The following is a 15,040-nucleotide window of genomic DNA, read 5'->3' on the forward strand; positions in this document are numbered from 1 at the left end:
CTTAAATGTTACAAGTGAAAATACATAAAGTAAATACTGATTAAAGGTCTAGGTTATGAAACTTAATCAATGACCTGTATAACAGTACACTTAATTATGCCGGTGCAACAGTAATGCTATGTAATTACTCCTACTGAAATATACATTTAACACTGTGTAAACTGCACAGCTCATTAGGAAACATGACAATTTGCATTAGAATTATTGTTGCCGTGTTGATATGCAGAAAATGGTCAAAGGTACTGATACACAAACTAAAGTAATTTCAAGTTTTATATTTAACTGATATATGTATATATATACTATCAATGAAAAAACACACTCTAGCACCATATACTTTGTCATCAAATCTGCAACATTTACAAACAATGAGAAAGGAGGGATTATGCTTGCTAAAGAATACAAATTATAATATTGCAGCATAAAGCACCATATTTAAGTGTTAAGAAGGAAATAAGCCTTGAAAACCCAAAAGAGGTTTAAATGATAACAACTTTAAATAAGCAAATCAACTGCACTTCCTAGATTTGCTAGCTGTAGCCAGGGCACTTGCTGCTCTCATGCTGTTACAGTATCAACCAAATCAGACCGTTATTTACAATAATTAACAAATAAACTGGTAGAACGTACCGTCTGGTAGGCTGGTCACCGTTTCACATAGTCTCAGGCAGGTTTAGCTGTGAGGATGACAATGGACTGATATTGTGAGACGAAGGCTTCAGTAAATCGAAGAGGCCTTCCAGTGCGGAACAGAGCTCCCTGATCCTCCCAGATTAACCTGTGCTATATGGGGACAGGTATGTTGACTTAGAAATGTTTGCTAATTCCTGAATTAATTAGCTTAATTGTTCCAGACATTTGCATAACAGGTTGTGTTTATCACTTTATATCCTCTATATCAGGACATTAGGCAGCTTAAGTGCTTTTTGTCGAATTGCACCATAGCTGTGAGTAAAAACCCAAACAGTCCCTCCGCCATCGGGGGCATTAATTACTTTAAATTGCTCTCTATCTACTGCGTTCATCAGCCTTACTATCAGTATTAGTCACGTTATGACCTCTTTGACCTTTTTCTCTGCCGCTGTGACCGTTTGTTGTTTATGCAGTCCTGAGTCATTACTGGTGCTGCAGCCATTACTCATCTGAGGGGGATTGTTCTTCATACATATACGGAAATTACAGAGCTGCACTTTACGCTCTCTGACTTCTCCTGACGTATACGGTTGACTGTAAGCTCCATCACTTTGCTGCATGGGAGCAGCAGCACGGACGTGACGGGGTTGAAAGCTGGAGCTTAGTGGCTTGTTGGTGCACGAACATCAGCTAAACAAACATGCAAACAACATGTAGTTATAAATTAAACATCCTTCTGGTTGCTTACATGAAAACTATGTGAAACAGAAAGTATATTTTAGCTGCTACTGTGCAGACGTTCTGCAACTCTCCCCATTCCCCTCATTCTATTATCATTCCTTCTATTCATCTACACCCACACTGTGCAGCAGCTGCTACTTGTCTATGCTCGCTGCTGGCACCCTGGAATTATATGAAGCAGACAGCATAGGATCTAATTGTAATGCAACACTCTTGCCCTTTAACATATTTTTTGCTGAATTGCAGCAATGAGCATTATTCAGAACGATGGAGCATTTGAACATTTGAGAAGATCACAGAATTACTGAAGAGTATTTCTCCCTAGCAATAGAAGAGAAAAAACTCCCACTAGTCCAGTGATGTTGGGTTCTCAGTGTATTTTGTAAAGATGCTTTTATATAAAAAAAAACCTTCCCGATTTGGCCAAAACCCAGGGACTTTGGTGACTGTCCAGATGTGTGGTGTGTATTACCCAATTTTTTTTTAATTTCCAGCTATTAATCTGCATTCATGTGCCAGTGCAAAAGTCCAACATCTGGATTTAGCAGCTGACAAACTATAAGGTTTGCTGGATCAGATTGATTTTCTCCTTCAGTTGATTTAATTAATGATGAACTACAGCAATGCTCCTATGTTTTCTATGAAACATGAACAATCTCTGTCCACACGAGCGTTGCGTGCCAGAGTTAACAAGACAGTTGCAGACTCCTTGTGACAATAGGTTGTCTCCTATGTAAGGAGGTGTAGAAAAGTAAATTACCAAATAACTCCACCACAGCTGTTAGGTCTAGCAACACTTGTATTTGATTATCCATGTCGCCTTCTACACTGGCAGTCGAGGCCAAGGCCAGCTGTTTTACTCAGGTTGGGGGGTCATGTGATAGGAGCCTGACAAATCGGTGAAGGTTACCATCAGCAAGCGGCTGTGAGGGTCTAAGTCATCATTTCCAAACCTCATTTTGAAACTTCTCTGTTTTAACGGCTCCACAATCCTTGAGTTATGTGGACGCCAGGCCGACTTGATGCGTTTTCAAACTAAAAGTAATGTTGATTCACCCCTCACAAAATAACTCATTTGTGTTTGTGATATATCCATGATCTATGGTTGGATTCAATATGAATATATCCTAGGTATCCAAAGTTTTCTTTAGTTTTAAATTGGGCCGGCCTGTCATTATATTACCGATTTAGCTTTGGGAGCTAGAGAATCCTCAATGTATTGAGACAGTAGATCTGTGACACTCGGTTTAACAGTAATTGCTTCAGAAAGTCGATACAGTCTAAGTAGCTGAATATAGCCACCCTCAAACTAGGTTGAGTCAATTTGTTAAATGTAATAAAAATAAACTGCATCTCACGCGGCTGGATAAATTCCTTTGTATTTCAAAGCTGTCAGATATTTTGCCGACATGCAGCGTCTGCATAGAGCCTCTCTTTGAACTGAAATCATTTTGTGGGGGGGGCGGGGGGACTTGTCTCATCTTTCCAACTCAAAAAAAAATCTATAACTTTACAAGTTAACTTAGCCAGATGTTGGAAGCTATCCAGATGTCAGTCTCAGGACAGGCACAAACTCTCGTTATTGCACTGCTGGCTTTATTAGATCATATCCCCCTATACGTACACCGTGCACCACGCCTGTGTGAGGCACTGTGCACATGTTTATTCGATTTCTCACCAGCCATTTTCACAGCACCAGGTCCATCTGGAGAATTTAAGTCCTGCCATCCATGTTCCTCTCCGGCCAGGTGGCAAACAAGACAACCGCCCCGACCCACCTGCTCTGGCTTTTCTGCATTCTGCTGCTGTTGATCTCAGTGCTGACACGGATCCGCAGCAGATAGCGTTATTATTTCTTTACTTAACTGGATTCCGAGTACTTATTCCATTCACTCAGGCTGAGCATAATGATATTTTTTAATGGGAATCATGAGGTACTCTGTGCCCAGAGCGGTTTCGCAGTTCTCCCGGTCAGCGAAAGGATGATTTGCTCAGTTACACAGACATGGCGTCCACCTCCTGTTGCCCGAAGTCGCTTTAAATCTCTGTCCGCGCAGGTTATCGGGCCCAGTTTAAAAAATGTCCCATTAGAGAAGGGTTTCGATTTGGCACCGTGAGGCACAGCTCCGCGTTTCTGTCGAAAAACCATGTCAAAACCCTCATTATGGGACATGGAGATTTCCATATCATCAAGATGTGCAAAATTGAATAACGCTACTTTGGAGGCATGTGCTTGTAGTGGTGGTAATCCAATATGGAAGTTATGTTAGATACTGGGCCCGGCAGAGGCAATTCCACTCATATCTAAACTTCTTGCTCTGCATGGAACGGTTATCATTTAAACAATTAGTAAAGCTCTATTTGGACCTGAATGCTTGATGTGTATAATCCAGGAATGTCAGTAATATAAAGCTATTTTAAATTCAGTATCATCGCCAGTGCATCGCAGTTATGCAGCAAAAAAATTAAAAAATCTTACCATTAAGATATGAAATTGAGAGTGCTCTGCCAGCCATCTGTCACACTGGATTTGAAAGCACCTTTCTGTGTGTGTGGCTCACTGTATGAATATGAATCGGAGTAGTGGTTGAGACGGGTTCCACTGAATATTGGCGTGAGACAGATTCTTTAATATTTTTCACCACTTTCACCCATCAGCACCCAGCGCGCCTCCGCAGCAAGTGACAGTGCTGACAGTGGGAAGCCATAACAGCACGTCCATCAGCGTGTCGTGGGACCCCCCGCCCTCCGACGAGCAAAACGGCATCATCCAGGAGTACAAGGTAGATTCACACTCACACAACTGTTATTAACGCACTGCATATTCCACCTTCCAATGTATTCCATCTGGCGTGTTTGTCTTCGTCAGATCTGGTGTTTGGCCAACGAAACGCGATTCCATGTCAATAAGTCTGTGGACGCGGCCATCCGCTCAGTGGTGGTCGGGGGTCTGCAGACCGGTGTGCAGTACCGCGTGGAGATGGCTGCAGGCACCAGCGCCGGGGTGGGGGTCAAGAGCAAACCGCAACTCATCATCTTGGGTAATCCACACACACACACACACCGAACACACACACACACACACACACTGAAACTGGAGTCAAATGAAAGCACCTCATAATGCCGGGACCGGGGTCTCCATCACTTGGGGGGGTCTGGAAAACTGATTTATCAATTTATCGCTCTTGAAGAAAGAAGATTGCACTTTACAACGCCGACGCCTGCTGAGAAATCGATAGCAGTTCATTAAGTGTAGCAGTCTGGTATCACAGTGCCAAGTACTGTTAGCCATATCAATAATCCTGTTCAATATGTGGGCAGCTGGCGCTAACAAAGTATACAGTGTTTTCGTAGGGAGCTTATCAGCCTATCACATCTTATCAAACAGCTAAAGGATGCGCGGAGTGTATAAGCTCACTGAATCAATATGGGAGCCCGGGCCAGATGCTCTTCATCGGTGACTTTTGACTGATATATAATAACACCCTTAACGCGCACAGAAAGGGAAACACAGACATGTGGACTGAGGCTTAATGATGGGGGGGTTCCTGCTCCTGCTGGAGACTGTGAATCTAATTTCACAGCACAGTAGCCGCAACAGAAAATCAAACTCTGTCAGAGCTGCTCTGTCAATCTCGTGTCTTGCAGCTCAGGTTGATAAGTGCACCGCTGAATTGATTAACTCTGCCGACATATTGGATGCACTGATGCAGGTTTTTTTCTTCCATGCATGTGTGTGTGTGTGTGTGGGTGTGACTGTGTGTTTATCGAAAAAAATTCATGGTCTCTTCTTTTGCCTGTTACTGCGGCCCATGTGGGTTGATAAACAGTATTGATTTTCTTTTATTGTTTGTATATTTTGAAAATTGATCATTTGCTCATATGATAAAAAAATCAATCAATATCATTATATACAGTTAGACCAATATTATATATGGCGTTTCTTTTGTTTGTTTGTTTTCATTGTCCTCCTTCCAATATTTCATTTTATTCTCCATCCATTGGAGCGAGGATGGCGGAGCTGGAGCCACTCCCAGACAACAATGGCGAGAGGCCGAACATGCTAGCATATCGCAGAGCCAGCACCAATTTTAGTTTATTTTATCTTCCATTATCTGTACCACTTATCCATTGGATGTTGCTGGAGGGGGGGACTGGAGCCGGTCCCAGGTGACACTGGGTGAGGGGCCATGTGCAGCCTGGACAGTGTATCACAGCGCCAACACCAATTGATTTTAGTTTAATTTATTTAATATTTTTTTCGGGATATTAGAAATGCCTTGTAGGGACCACATTGAAAAAGGGGCTGTCTATATTTTCTTTTTTTTTTTAAAGCTCCAAATTGATTTTCATGCACAGCAATGACCAAAATACAATCATGTGTTCATTCAAGTGCAGTAAAACCATCATTTAACTGTTTTGTTCTTTCTTTCCTGTGTGTGTGTGTGTGTGTGTGTGTGTGTGTGTGTGTGTGTGGTGCCCCCAGGTGCAGAGCTGAGGGACGTGATGCCAGGATCTGAGGGCAACAACAGCATCTCGGACGTCGTGAAGCAGCCGGCCTTCATCGCCGGTTTGGGGGGGGCCTGCTGGATTGTCCTCATGGGCTTCAGTGCCTGGCTGTACTGGAGGAGAAAAAAGAGGAAGGGACTCAGCAACTATGCAGGTAAAAAGACAACAAAAAAATCAATTTACATGGTTCTGCCTCAACACAGACTCTCAAAGGACAGTCGGACTCTCGCTCTCAGCTTCTCCAGTGAAAGCTGATGTCGTCACACACATTTGACTCCATCTGAGCTAAAATGCAGAACAAAGGAAGGAGATTCAGCCCAGATGGAAATAGGCCCTGTTTATTTTAATTCACTGTGCACCGATGTGCATCAGTCGTGCCGGGTTCCATCAGCACCGCACCTCAACACTCTAATACGTTCACGCCAGATAGGTAATTTAACATCCCCTCCTATTATCAGACCATGGCTGGTGGTGTTTGCACATTCACATGAGGTGTGTCCAGGTTCAGGAATGAAATTATCCTTCATCCCACCGCGAGTCAAGCATATAGCTGTGTGCCATTACTCTAATGTGTATTGGAGCTTTTCATTGTTGTGACTTTGGGACTGGGAGCTGTGATTTCCTAATTCAATGGGGATTTAAACGACTGAGCGCTGCTTCTCTGATCCCCTCTCTCAAAACAAACTGAGGAGTTTAATTCCAAAACATTCCATTTCCATTCGAGATTTCCTTTTAATATCCCATATACTCGCTCTCTTTTTTATTTATTTCCATGGAAGTTATGAAGAAATTATGATGATGAAGATGCCCCATAGCAAATAGGGGTCAAGGGTGTCACCTTCATTTAAACTTTAACCCCTTAGGACGATCAATGTAATTCACAATTATTCTCCAATCACTAGTTTGATGCATTACCACCCATTTTAAAAAAGTGCTGACATCAAGATGTATATATTTATATATATATATACACATATATGAACATTTCCACACCTTATTACATTCAGTTTTATTATTCACCTTCTTTTCTTTTTTACGAGCAATATAAATCGGCAGATTTGGCTTTGGTTATGTTGGCATATATGCACCAAAATGAAAAGGTACATTTTGCAGAAAAAACAATAATGAAAAAAAATATTAATATAAATGTAAAATATCAAGACTCAATCACATTTCTTTGTCTTAATGGTTTGATAACGACGTCTAAGGAACTATTTTTTTTTTGTTTACGTACATATCGTCACATGGCCTGACATTTTTTTGTGTTTAATGTTTCTCTCCTTAATATCACCATTGTCCCAAAAAATCCATATAACTGGGCTCTAATGAAAACGTTCTCTTTTGTACTTGCAGTTCAGTCCTTCACCTTCACTCGTGCAGGTACGTCTCTACATTGTGGTTTATAGTGTGAAACACCACTGTAACTACAGCAGCTGCCAACATTCTGACAGCGTTTATGTATCTTTCATTCAAGTTGATGTTGATTTGCTAGATTTTTATGATTGAAACTCTATTTTTGTCCTCCCTCTTCTCTCTACAAGTTACTTTCCAAAGAGACAGAGGCCTGATCAGAAACGGAAGGTGAGATTTTAATTTCCCCGATAAAATCTAAGACATGCTACTGCTGGAAGTTTCCCACTGACATGTTATTGCCACAGTTCAGAGCTCACAGTCTCTGTAAGAGCTGAAATGAAAACTTCTTTACCTGATCATTTGGCTTTAACTCGATGAGCCAGTAACCCCCCCCCCCCCTTCCCCCCTCCGGCTTCCTCATATCGGTGTGTGATATGCACTTGATGAAATCATTAATCACTCCTTTTGACGTGAGTGCTACCAAATTAACGCAGGTGGCTGCTGTTTTATTCACGGGATCGTCTCGGTTTATTCGAGGTGGCTGTCAGAGTGAGAGGTCGTGGGAGGGGGAGGGCGGGAGAGGTGATGAATGTGCTGTTTAAAAAGCTCGGCATACAGTTGGACCTTGAGGCTCAGCTCGGAGCCTTCAGGAATTCACATGTAAATGCCCACAGTGAAGCGTACTGTACCTTTGTGTCCACTGAACATCAGGTAGCAGTGGGGGATATGGCCTGAAATTAATATCAGGTATTGTTCACTCTCACGGTTTTCAGAGGAGAACCGGGTCCTTTCTCCTAATATCTTCCATCTCTCCCTAGTTTTGTAGTTTATATGGCATTACAGCGGTAAGCAATCCCCCAGAATGAATTTTGTGTTTTTTAGGGGGAGTGCTCAACTGGCACTGGTTGACCCGCAGCCAGGCTCAAACCAGCATGTGGGTTGCCGCCTCATTTTCACAGACATGATGTTTTTTAGTGTGAGAACAGTTTGCCTTTGTTTCCATGACATCTCAACAAAGCTTGCGTAGTAGAGTGTGGATACCCGACCCGAGCAGTACCAGGCCCTGGCCTGGATTTGGACCCAAATGATAAATTGATATTTGTGTTCAGGTCGGGTTCTGTCACGTTGCGTGCACAAACGACTTGATTTATTATTTCCTTTTTTGGGGAATGATTCCTCAGCTGTGGCTGCGTCTGTGTCCCAGTCTGGTTCCCACACTCCCCTCATCTCTTAAAGCTCAAGGGGCTATTGACGCGTCCTCAACACGCTTTAATTGATCCGTTTGGCTGCTCCCTCTTTACCACAGGGCCTCGCATGAAGATACGCTGATAAAAATGATCTGTATTCATATTGTGCTTCACAGTACAGCTTTGCAATTCACCCATTCACACTGGAATGGGGAAGACGGGGCTCGAACCGCTGACCCTCTGGTTAATGGCCGACTTGCTCCACTTTGCTATAAGTCACATAGTATGAGGACACGTATTCCGAACACGACTGAGCATTTGAATAAAATCAAATGATTTATTTTGATAGTGAGGCTGTTGATTTATCCCAGCGGTGAAAGAACTGCTCAATCCGTATTGTGACACCCCTGTACCCTTCCCACAATATCAACGTGTAGCGAAACACCACAGGAGGAAAGAACTTCTATTGCAGAAAGTGAAAGAATGAAGGTCCTATTTCTCCCCCCCCCCCCCTGTTCCCTCTTTCCTGGTTGGCACACCTAAACAAACAGATAAGCCCGGAGACAGAGCAAATGTTGCAAATGATGGCACTAAAAATAAACACTTTCTTGCCTTTTTTATTATGTGCACTGAATATGCACATGTGTGTTATTGCTCTCAGCATGTGTTCCTGAGCAAATGAATGCAAATGTATGTATACGCCTGTGTGTTTTAAAGGGGGGAATTATTGACATAATTGTTTGAACACCTTTGAGCCATCACCAAGTCAGCTGTGAACAATTCCCCTGGCACTTGGCAAATCAGGCTCTGTGGAAAATGGACTGTGTAGCCGCACATTAAGCAAACATATGCAAACCGGTTGCATGAAGCATGTGAGGGTTTTAGCCATTTAATGATAGCAGCTGATACAATGTTAGTTGTAAATTGTCGTCTGCTTCTCCCTGAATGGCTGCCCACAACTTCCCTACCTTGGAGTCAAAGCCGGTTTTCATGACTGCTGTATTTCACTAAGACAAAATGACACGGTAGCTTTCCCAAACCAGCTAATGGGCTTTTGCTGTCTCTGTTGCCATGGCGACGGGGCGCCGGAGTAGCCGATCTGCCAGAGGCTGTCCATGATTCTCAATTTAAAATGTAAATTTCTGTTGTGCTAAGGCTCTAAAGTGGATTTAGTGTGTATTTAGGCCTGCCTGGTTTCTCCGGGGAGAGTTAAGGGGTGCTGGAGTCGAGGGCGGGCAGAAGTCTGATTTATAGACTTGCCATTTTATGTCTGTGTGTTGTTTATTGTTGCCCGTGCGCGCCGGGCTGCTCCACAGGCGAGAATATGCTGAATGAGTTTTCGCATCAATTTGTTGTTGATGCAGCAGGAAGAAAATGAGCAATGCAGTCACGGTGCAGACAGGATATTTAACAATGTCTCTCTCTATCTCTCTCTCTCCTCCGCTGTCTCGTGTCTGTGCAAACATCCTCTCTCAGCCGTCCGGGGCTGCTGAAAGCGGGCGACCAAGGCCTCCCCTGGTTGGCCGACTCCTGGCCCTCCACGAGCCTCCCGGCCAGCCGCGGCTTAGGAAGTCCGAAGGGCGGCAACAACTTTGGCAGAGGAGGTAAGACGCCATAAACAGACACGGGAGGACGCAGCTTTAGCGATGCCTGGTCGGACAGTTTGACATTCAGCCTTCGGGAAGAGCAGTGACAGGACGTCACACATAAGCAAGCATGCACACAAACAAACACACGAACACAAATTAAAAAAGCCTTTGAGGGCCACGCTTTACTAATTTGATCTGACAAGGATGATCTTTGGCTTAAATTTGTGGTGTTTGCATATATTTCTTGCCTGTCGTTCTTTCTCATGCCCTGCCGTTGTGCATTTTTTATAAAAGTAGCTTGAGGTAGATGGTGCAGGTGTAAGTTTTGATTTTATTTATTCGTATATTTGCATGCTCTCTAAGCTCATTGGAACCCCGGCAGCTCCATGCGCGTCGGCTAGTAGAGCTGAAGGTTAGCGCTGTTTGAGTGTCCCTCTCGCGAGCACTCCGCTGGGCTCCAACAGCGTGTTGCATGCTAATTATGGCGGTAGATAATCACTTTCATTTATATCAAGTCCATTTGAGACCGGTATCTAACTAATACGGAGTGCCACAGCAGCGGGGAGCGTTAATGACCTTAAAGATCGTTAACTTCAAATCAACGCGTCTCTCCATGATCCCTTTTCCTCTCCTCGCTCTCTCTCTCACTCACTCTCTCTCGCTCTCTGCCTTTTTTGTCTCAGATGTGTTACCGTCCGCAGCGGTGGAGAAGACCGGCACCATGCTGTCTGATGGTGCCATCTACAGCAGCATTGACTTCATGGGGAAGGGCGGCTACAGCAGCCCAGCACGAGGCACGCAGCCCACCCCCTACGCCACTACTCAGATACTGCAGTCCAACAGCTTCCACGAGCTGGCTGTGGACAGGCCAGATCCCCGCTGGAAGGCTTCGCTCCAGGCCCACCAGGAGATGGCAAACCTGGGCTACTCGCTGACTGACCGTCACCCTGGCAGTGGTACGAATAATGAAAAATGTGCACAACAGAGATCTTTGTTTCCGTGTTTTTCCTTTTTATGCGTCGTGAATCTCAGGGGACTGCAGCCTTGCTTGAAGACACAGCAGAAGCAACATTTCTGTTCCGAAAAGTACCTATTATTTATTTTTTTCCAGTGAAATTACTACAATGCAGCTGGCAAAGTATACCAGAGAAAGAGCAGAATGCAAAGGATTTTATTTACATATTATATCTGCATATTTGCTGTTAACGGACCCTTAGGATAATGCTCTTAATTACTCTTCTGTCTTCATCACAATTCCACCCTGGGAGCGTATCTAGCCCAGAAATGTCACACAATCATGACGCATTTCTTTGGGTTAACTTGATTAGTGGTGGCGGGCGGAAAAAACAACCCTCAGTGTTCTGACTTATTTGTGCAACGTGTCGACACTTAGCGAAGCCAAGAGGGGATTTTAGTTTTTTGTCTGTTTGTAGTTTTGCACAATAGGCTGCATGCTCGGCTGAATGTCAGGCTTTTCCAGATATGAAGTGGAGCAAGTGGTGGAGCTGCATAGAAGCAAGTTAACGTGGTAGATTCAGAAAAATTCCTAATGTGCTGTCAGCGAAGGAGAAAAATAAGGAACGTTAGGCAGGAGACAGGTTTGAGAAAGTTAAAATAACAGAAGAAGATAGAGGAGCGCTTTTTAAGTCAGTCAGCGGGTGTTTGTGTGTTTGTGTTTGTATGCATGAAGTCAGTGTGGAATAGTATTTGTGGGTAGAGTGTAGAGGGATTTCTCAGTGTTGCACGGAGACAGCTAACCCTCCTTTCCTCTCTACCCACCCTCAGGTGCAAAGGGTGGGAAGAAAAAGAAGGTGAAGGGTGGAACAAAGACCGCTAAATCCAATGGGACATGTTGGGCTAACATGCCCCTGCCTCAACCACCCATGCACCCGCTTCCTGGTACCGAGGTCGACCTTGACCGCTACCCCGAGGAAAACCACGGAGGAGGGTAAGATACTCTCATATCTCATCAATCTCTGAACGGGAAAAAAATAAATAATAATAGAATTGGACAGAAGAAACACATACAAACACAGAGGTCACAGCATCCTCCACCTGTGGCCAGATTGTGTGTTGGTTTCATGAGAGATCTTCACACAGGGTTTGAATAAACCTCGAGCTGTGTGTTGTCCCTAAAAAAATAGGTTTGTTTTCAGCTGGTGTCAAGATTGAACTTGCAAATTGAGGGAAATAATAACAGAACCAATTCCTTTTCAACATAAAAGCTCTATAATTGTGGTCGATTTTACGCACTTTTAACACAAATTATCAAATTGTAAACATGGTTGGGGCGGGACAGATATTACTGCTGTTCAACTTGGTCCAGAGACTGAAGGTATGCTTTCCCACCCCCTCTGACTGAAGGGAAAATTTGCCTGTCAATTTAATACTTGCTTAACATTGGATGTAACACGTGTCCAAATCGCACCAAATTCGACTAATGTGTCAAGTGTGAAGCCGCAAAGATGAACGGTTCTTCAAATATGTGAGCCACAAACAGATTGACAGAGATTTCTGGATTTCCCCTTGCTCTCTTTTTGTCCACGACCCAGATATGACAGCAACAGCTGGGCTCCACCCATGTCGGTCCAGACCTACCACCACCAGAGTCTGGACAACGAGGTAGAGGAGGAGAGAGGTCCCACTCCTCCTCTGAGAGGGCGCTCTTCATCTCCGGCTGCATCTTCCTTCAGCCAGCCCTCGTCCTCCTCTCTCAGCTCTGCCCACCACGAAGAGATGCAATCAATCCTACAGGCCCACCTGGACGAGCTGACCAGAGCCTACCAGTACGAGGTGGCCAAGCAGACGTGGTGAGGATGTGGTAGAGCTATTGAGACCTTGTTAATTCATTTGAGCCTTTGTGTTTTTTGTGTGTATTCATCATTGTGTGCACATTTGTTTTGGTTTTATATATGTCTGCATTCCACACTTTATATGATGTTATATGATAATGACATCATGAAGAAGTCACAAAATGCATCTCTGCATCCTGTAAGAATATAGACACAGCCCTAATGCTAATATACATATAGATTAGATAAATAATATATGTTGTACAATAATGTAAGACACCTGATCTACATCTTTTTTAGATGAGCCAGTCATTTGCCATCATACAGTATAGAAGGTGATGATGTCAGTAACTCCGCCAATAGGATATATTTTCATCAGCATTTGTTTTTCTGTTAGTAAAGATGAGAATTAGAATGAATAGATCAGAATGAAACTTTAACATTTTGTATTTTAGTGTAGCTCAGAATCAGGGGGTGGATCCAGGATTTATTTCTCTCCTTCTTAAGCGTTGTGAAATAGGGAGCTTTTAAACATTTCCCTTGATTTTTCAGAGAATAATTCAAGGATCTTGATCAGATATATATATATAGGGAACTGATATTTATGAGTGTGTGCAATGCGGTTCAGATCCAAATGAAAATCTGGAACTAGTAAATCAAAGGGGCCTGTTGTGACATAGCGGATGTATGCCATTATAGAGTTCAAATTGCATTATTACAGTACAAAAAAGTCGGCATTGCCTGATTATTAGCTGCGCCTGTCCTCAGGCTCATTTTATACTGTCAATAGTTTGGGTTCTGCATATCCGTCTCCAGTGTGTGAACGTGTTGTAACGCTGTATTTACACGTGTCAGCCGGAACCCGCTGCGCATGTTTCCTGCGGCCGATAAAAACCGCCCTCCATTGATTATACCTGTGATGGAGCATAGGGGAATCTTGACAAGTCGGCGGCGACATGTGTTGCAGGGTAATGACTGGGTTTAGTCTAACACGCTGTTCTGACATCAGTAAATAGAGCCGGTAATTATGCGTGCATGCTCCTCCATGGCGGGATGTGAGCCATCATGGAGGACAGCTGTGGAGGAGATAACAGGCATGTTGGTGACAGCCCTGCCCATCCAGATATCCTTTATCCAGTCCAATTACAACTCCATTGTGTTCGCACATCACACACCAGTGCTAAGAAAGTAATCAGTGAGCGTTTACCGTATCGGCAGGATGCATCTCTGCCTTCCTCCCCACGCAGCCATTAAGCATCCACGTTTTTTTTTCAGTATTTTCAGTCATTATCATCCCTCCGTCCAAAAATGTATTTTGGTCATTAATACACAGTGTTTCCCCCGACAATTAATTAGGCACATGAAGAGCACTCCAAACATGTCCAAGACCCCCATCCCTCCGATCGACTTCATGTCCAGCACCCTGGGCTCCGATTTGGGAGCCACTCTCCTCTCCGAAGAGGACGAGGACGAGGAGGAGGACCAGAGATACGCGATGGTGTCGAAGAATCTGTGTGGCTTTGAATACATTCCCGGTCACAGCGTGGAAAACCTGGAGGGCTCAGGTACGTTTGACACACGGTGAAACTCATTTCACTGAAGCCGTCGCTGTTGAATAAGTAGAGCAGCAGGTCAGCGACGGCAAGACGTCAGACCCACAACTAACGGAACTCATCATCTCATGGTTTCCACTGCGGTAAACTGAGGAAATGTTTTCCAGGGCAGCTGCAGGCAGATGAATAATAATGTCAACCACACATGGGCGTCTTTAAACACGTTAGAATATATGCCAAAAAAACTATTTCAGTAATAGAACACATTTATTATGAATCGATGTTCAATGTTGTTTTACTATGCAGGGAACTGCGAGTATTTCGGTCTGAATGCTATTTTCTCATTTCCTGATTTTTTTATCTTGTTTGTTTACTTGTTACTATGAGTAACTGATGGTTGTGTGCGGTCTATGAAAAACCTGAATACATCCTCGCTCTCTTACGAGGTGTGATTCTCTTTTGAATTTGAATTTAGCTGCATAGAGTTTTTAAACGTAACTTATCTTCCATGTGTGAGGAAGAAAATTGGATTAAAAATAAGGAACACGCCCAGTGGAGGTGCAGTCGGATTTTGTTGGCACAGCGGTTGTCCTTTCCTTTTGATGTTTTCCATCTAGGTCAAGGAAAAGTGGTTTGGTATGTGTGATTTTAGTTATGTCGACCGCGGTCCTGGTCTTCGTCTC

General features: G+C 43.7%; 1 protein-coding gene across 1 annotated transcript in view; it reads left to right on the forward strand.

The window, feature by feature from the left end:
* LOC133970182 (roundabout homolog 2-like) overlaps positions 1–15,040 on the forward strand; it is an 88,028-nt gene that overhangs the window by 68,008 nt on the left and 4,980 nt on the right. Inside the window, exons 15-24 of the mRNA XM_062407051.1 lie at positions 4,033–4,157; positions 4,244–4,415; positions 5,861–6,037; positions 7,237–7,263; positions 7,425–7,464; positions 9,900–10,027; positions 10,696–10,968; positions 11,798–11,960; positions 12,565–12,822; positions 14,161–14,369. Of these exons, the coding sequence (XP_062263035.1) occupies positions 4,033–4,157; positions 4,244–4,415; positions 5,861–6,037; positions 7,237–7,263; positions 7,425–7,464; positions 9,900–10,027; positions 10,696–10,968; positions 11,798–11,960; positions 12,565–12,822; positions 14,161–14,369 (1,572 nt within the window). The remainder of the gene's footprint in view (positions 1–4,032; positions 4,158–4,243; positions 4,416–5,860; positions 6,038–7,236; positions 7,264–7,424; positions 7,465–9,899; positions 10,028–10,695; positions 10,969–11,797; positions 11,961–12,564; positions 12,823–14,160; positions 14,370–15,040) is intronic.

Source organism: Platichthys flesus, chromosome 15, assembly GCF_949316205.1.
Source record: "Platichthys flesus chromosome 15, fPlaFle2.1, whole genome shotgun sequence".
Lineage (NCBI taxonomy): Eukaryota > Metazoa > Chordata > Actinopteri > Pleuronectiformes > Pleuronectidae > Platichthys > Platichthys flesus.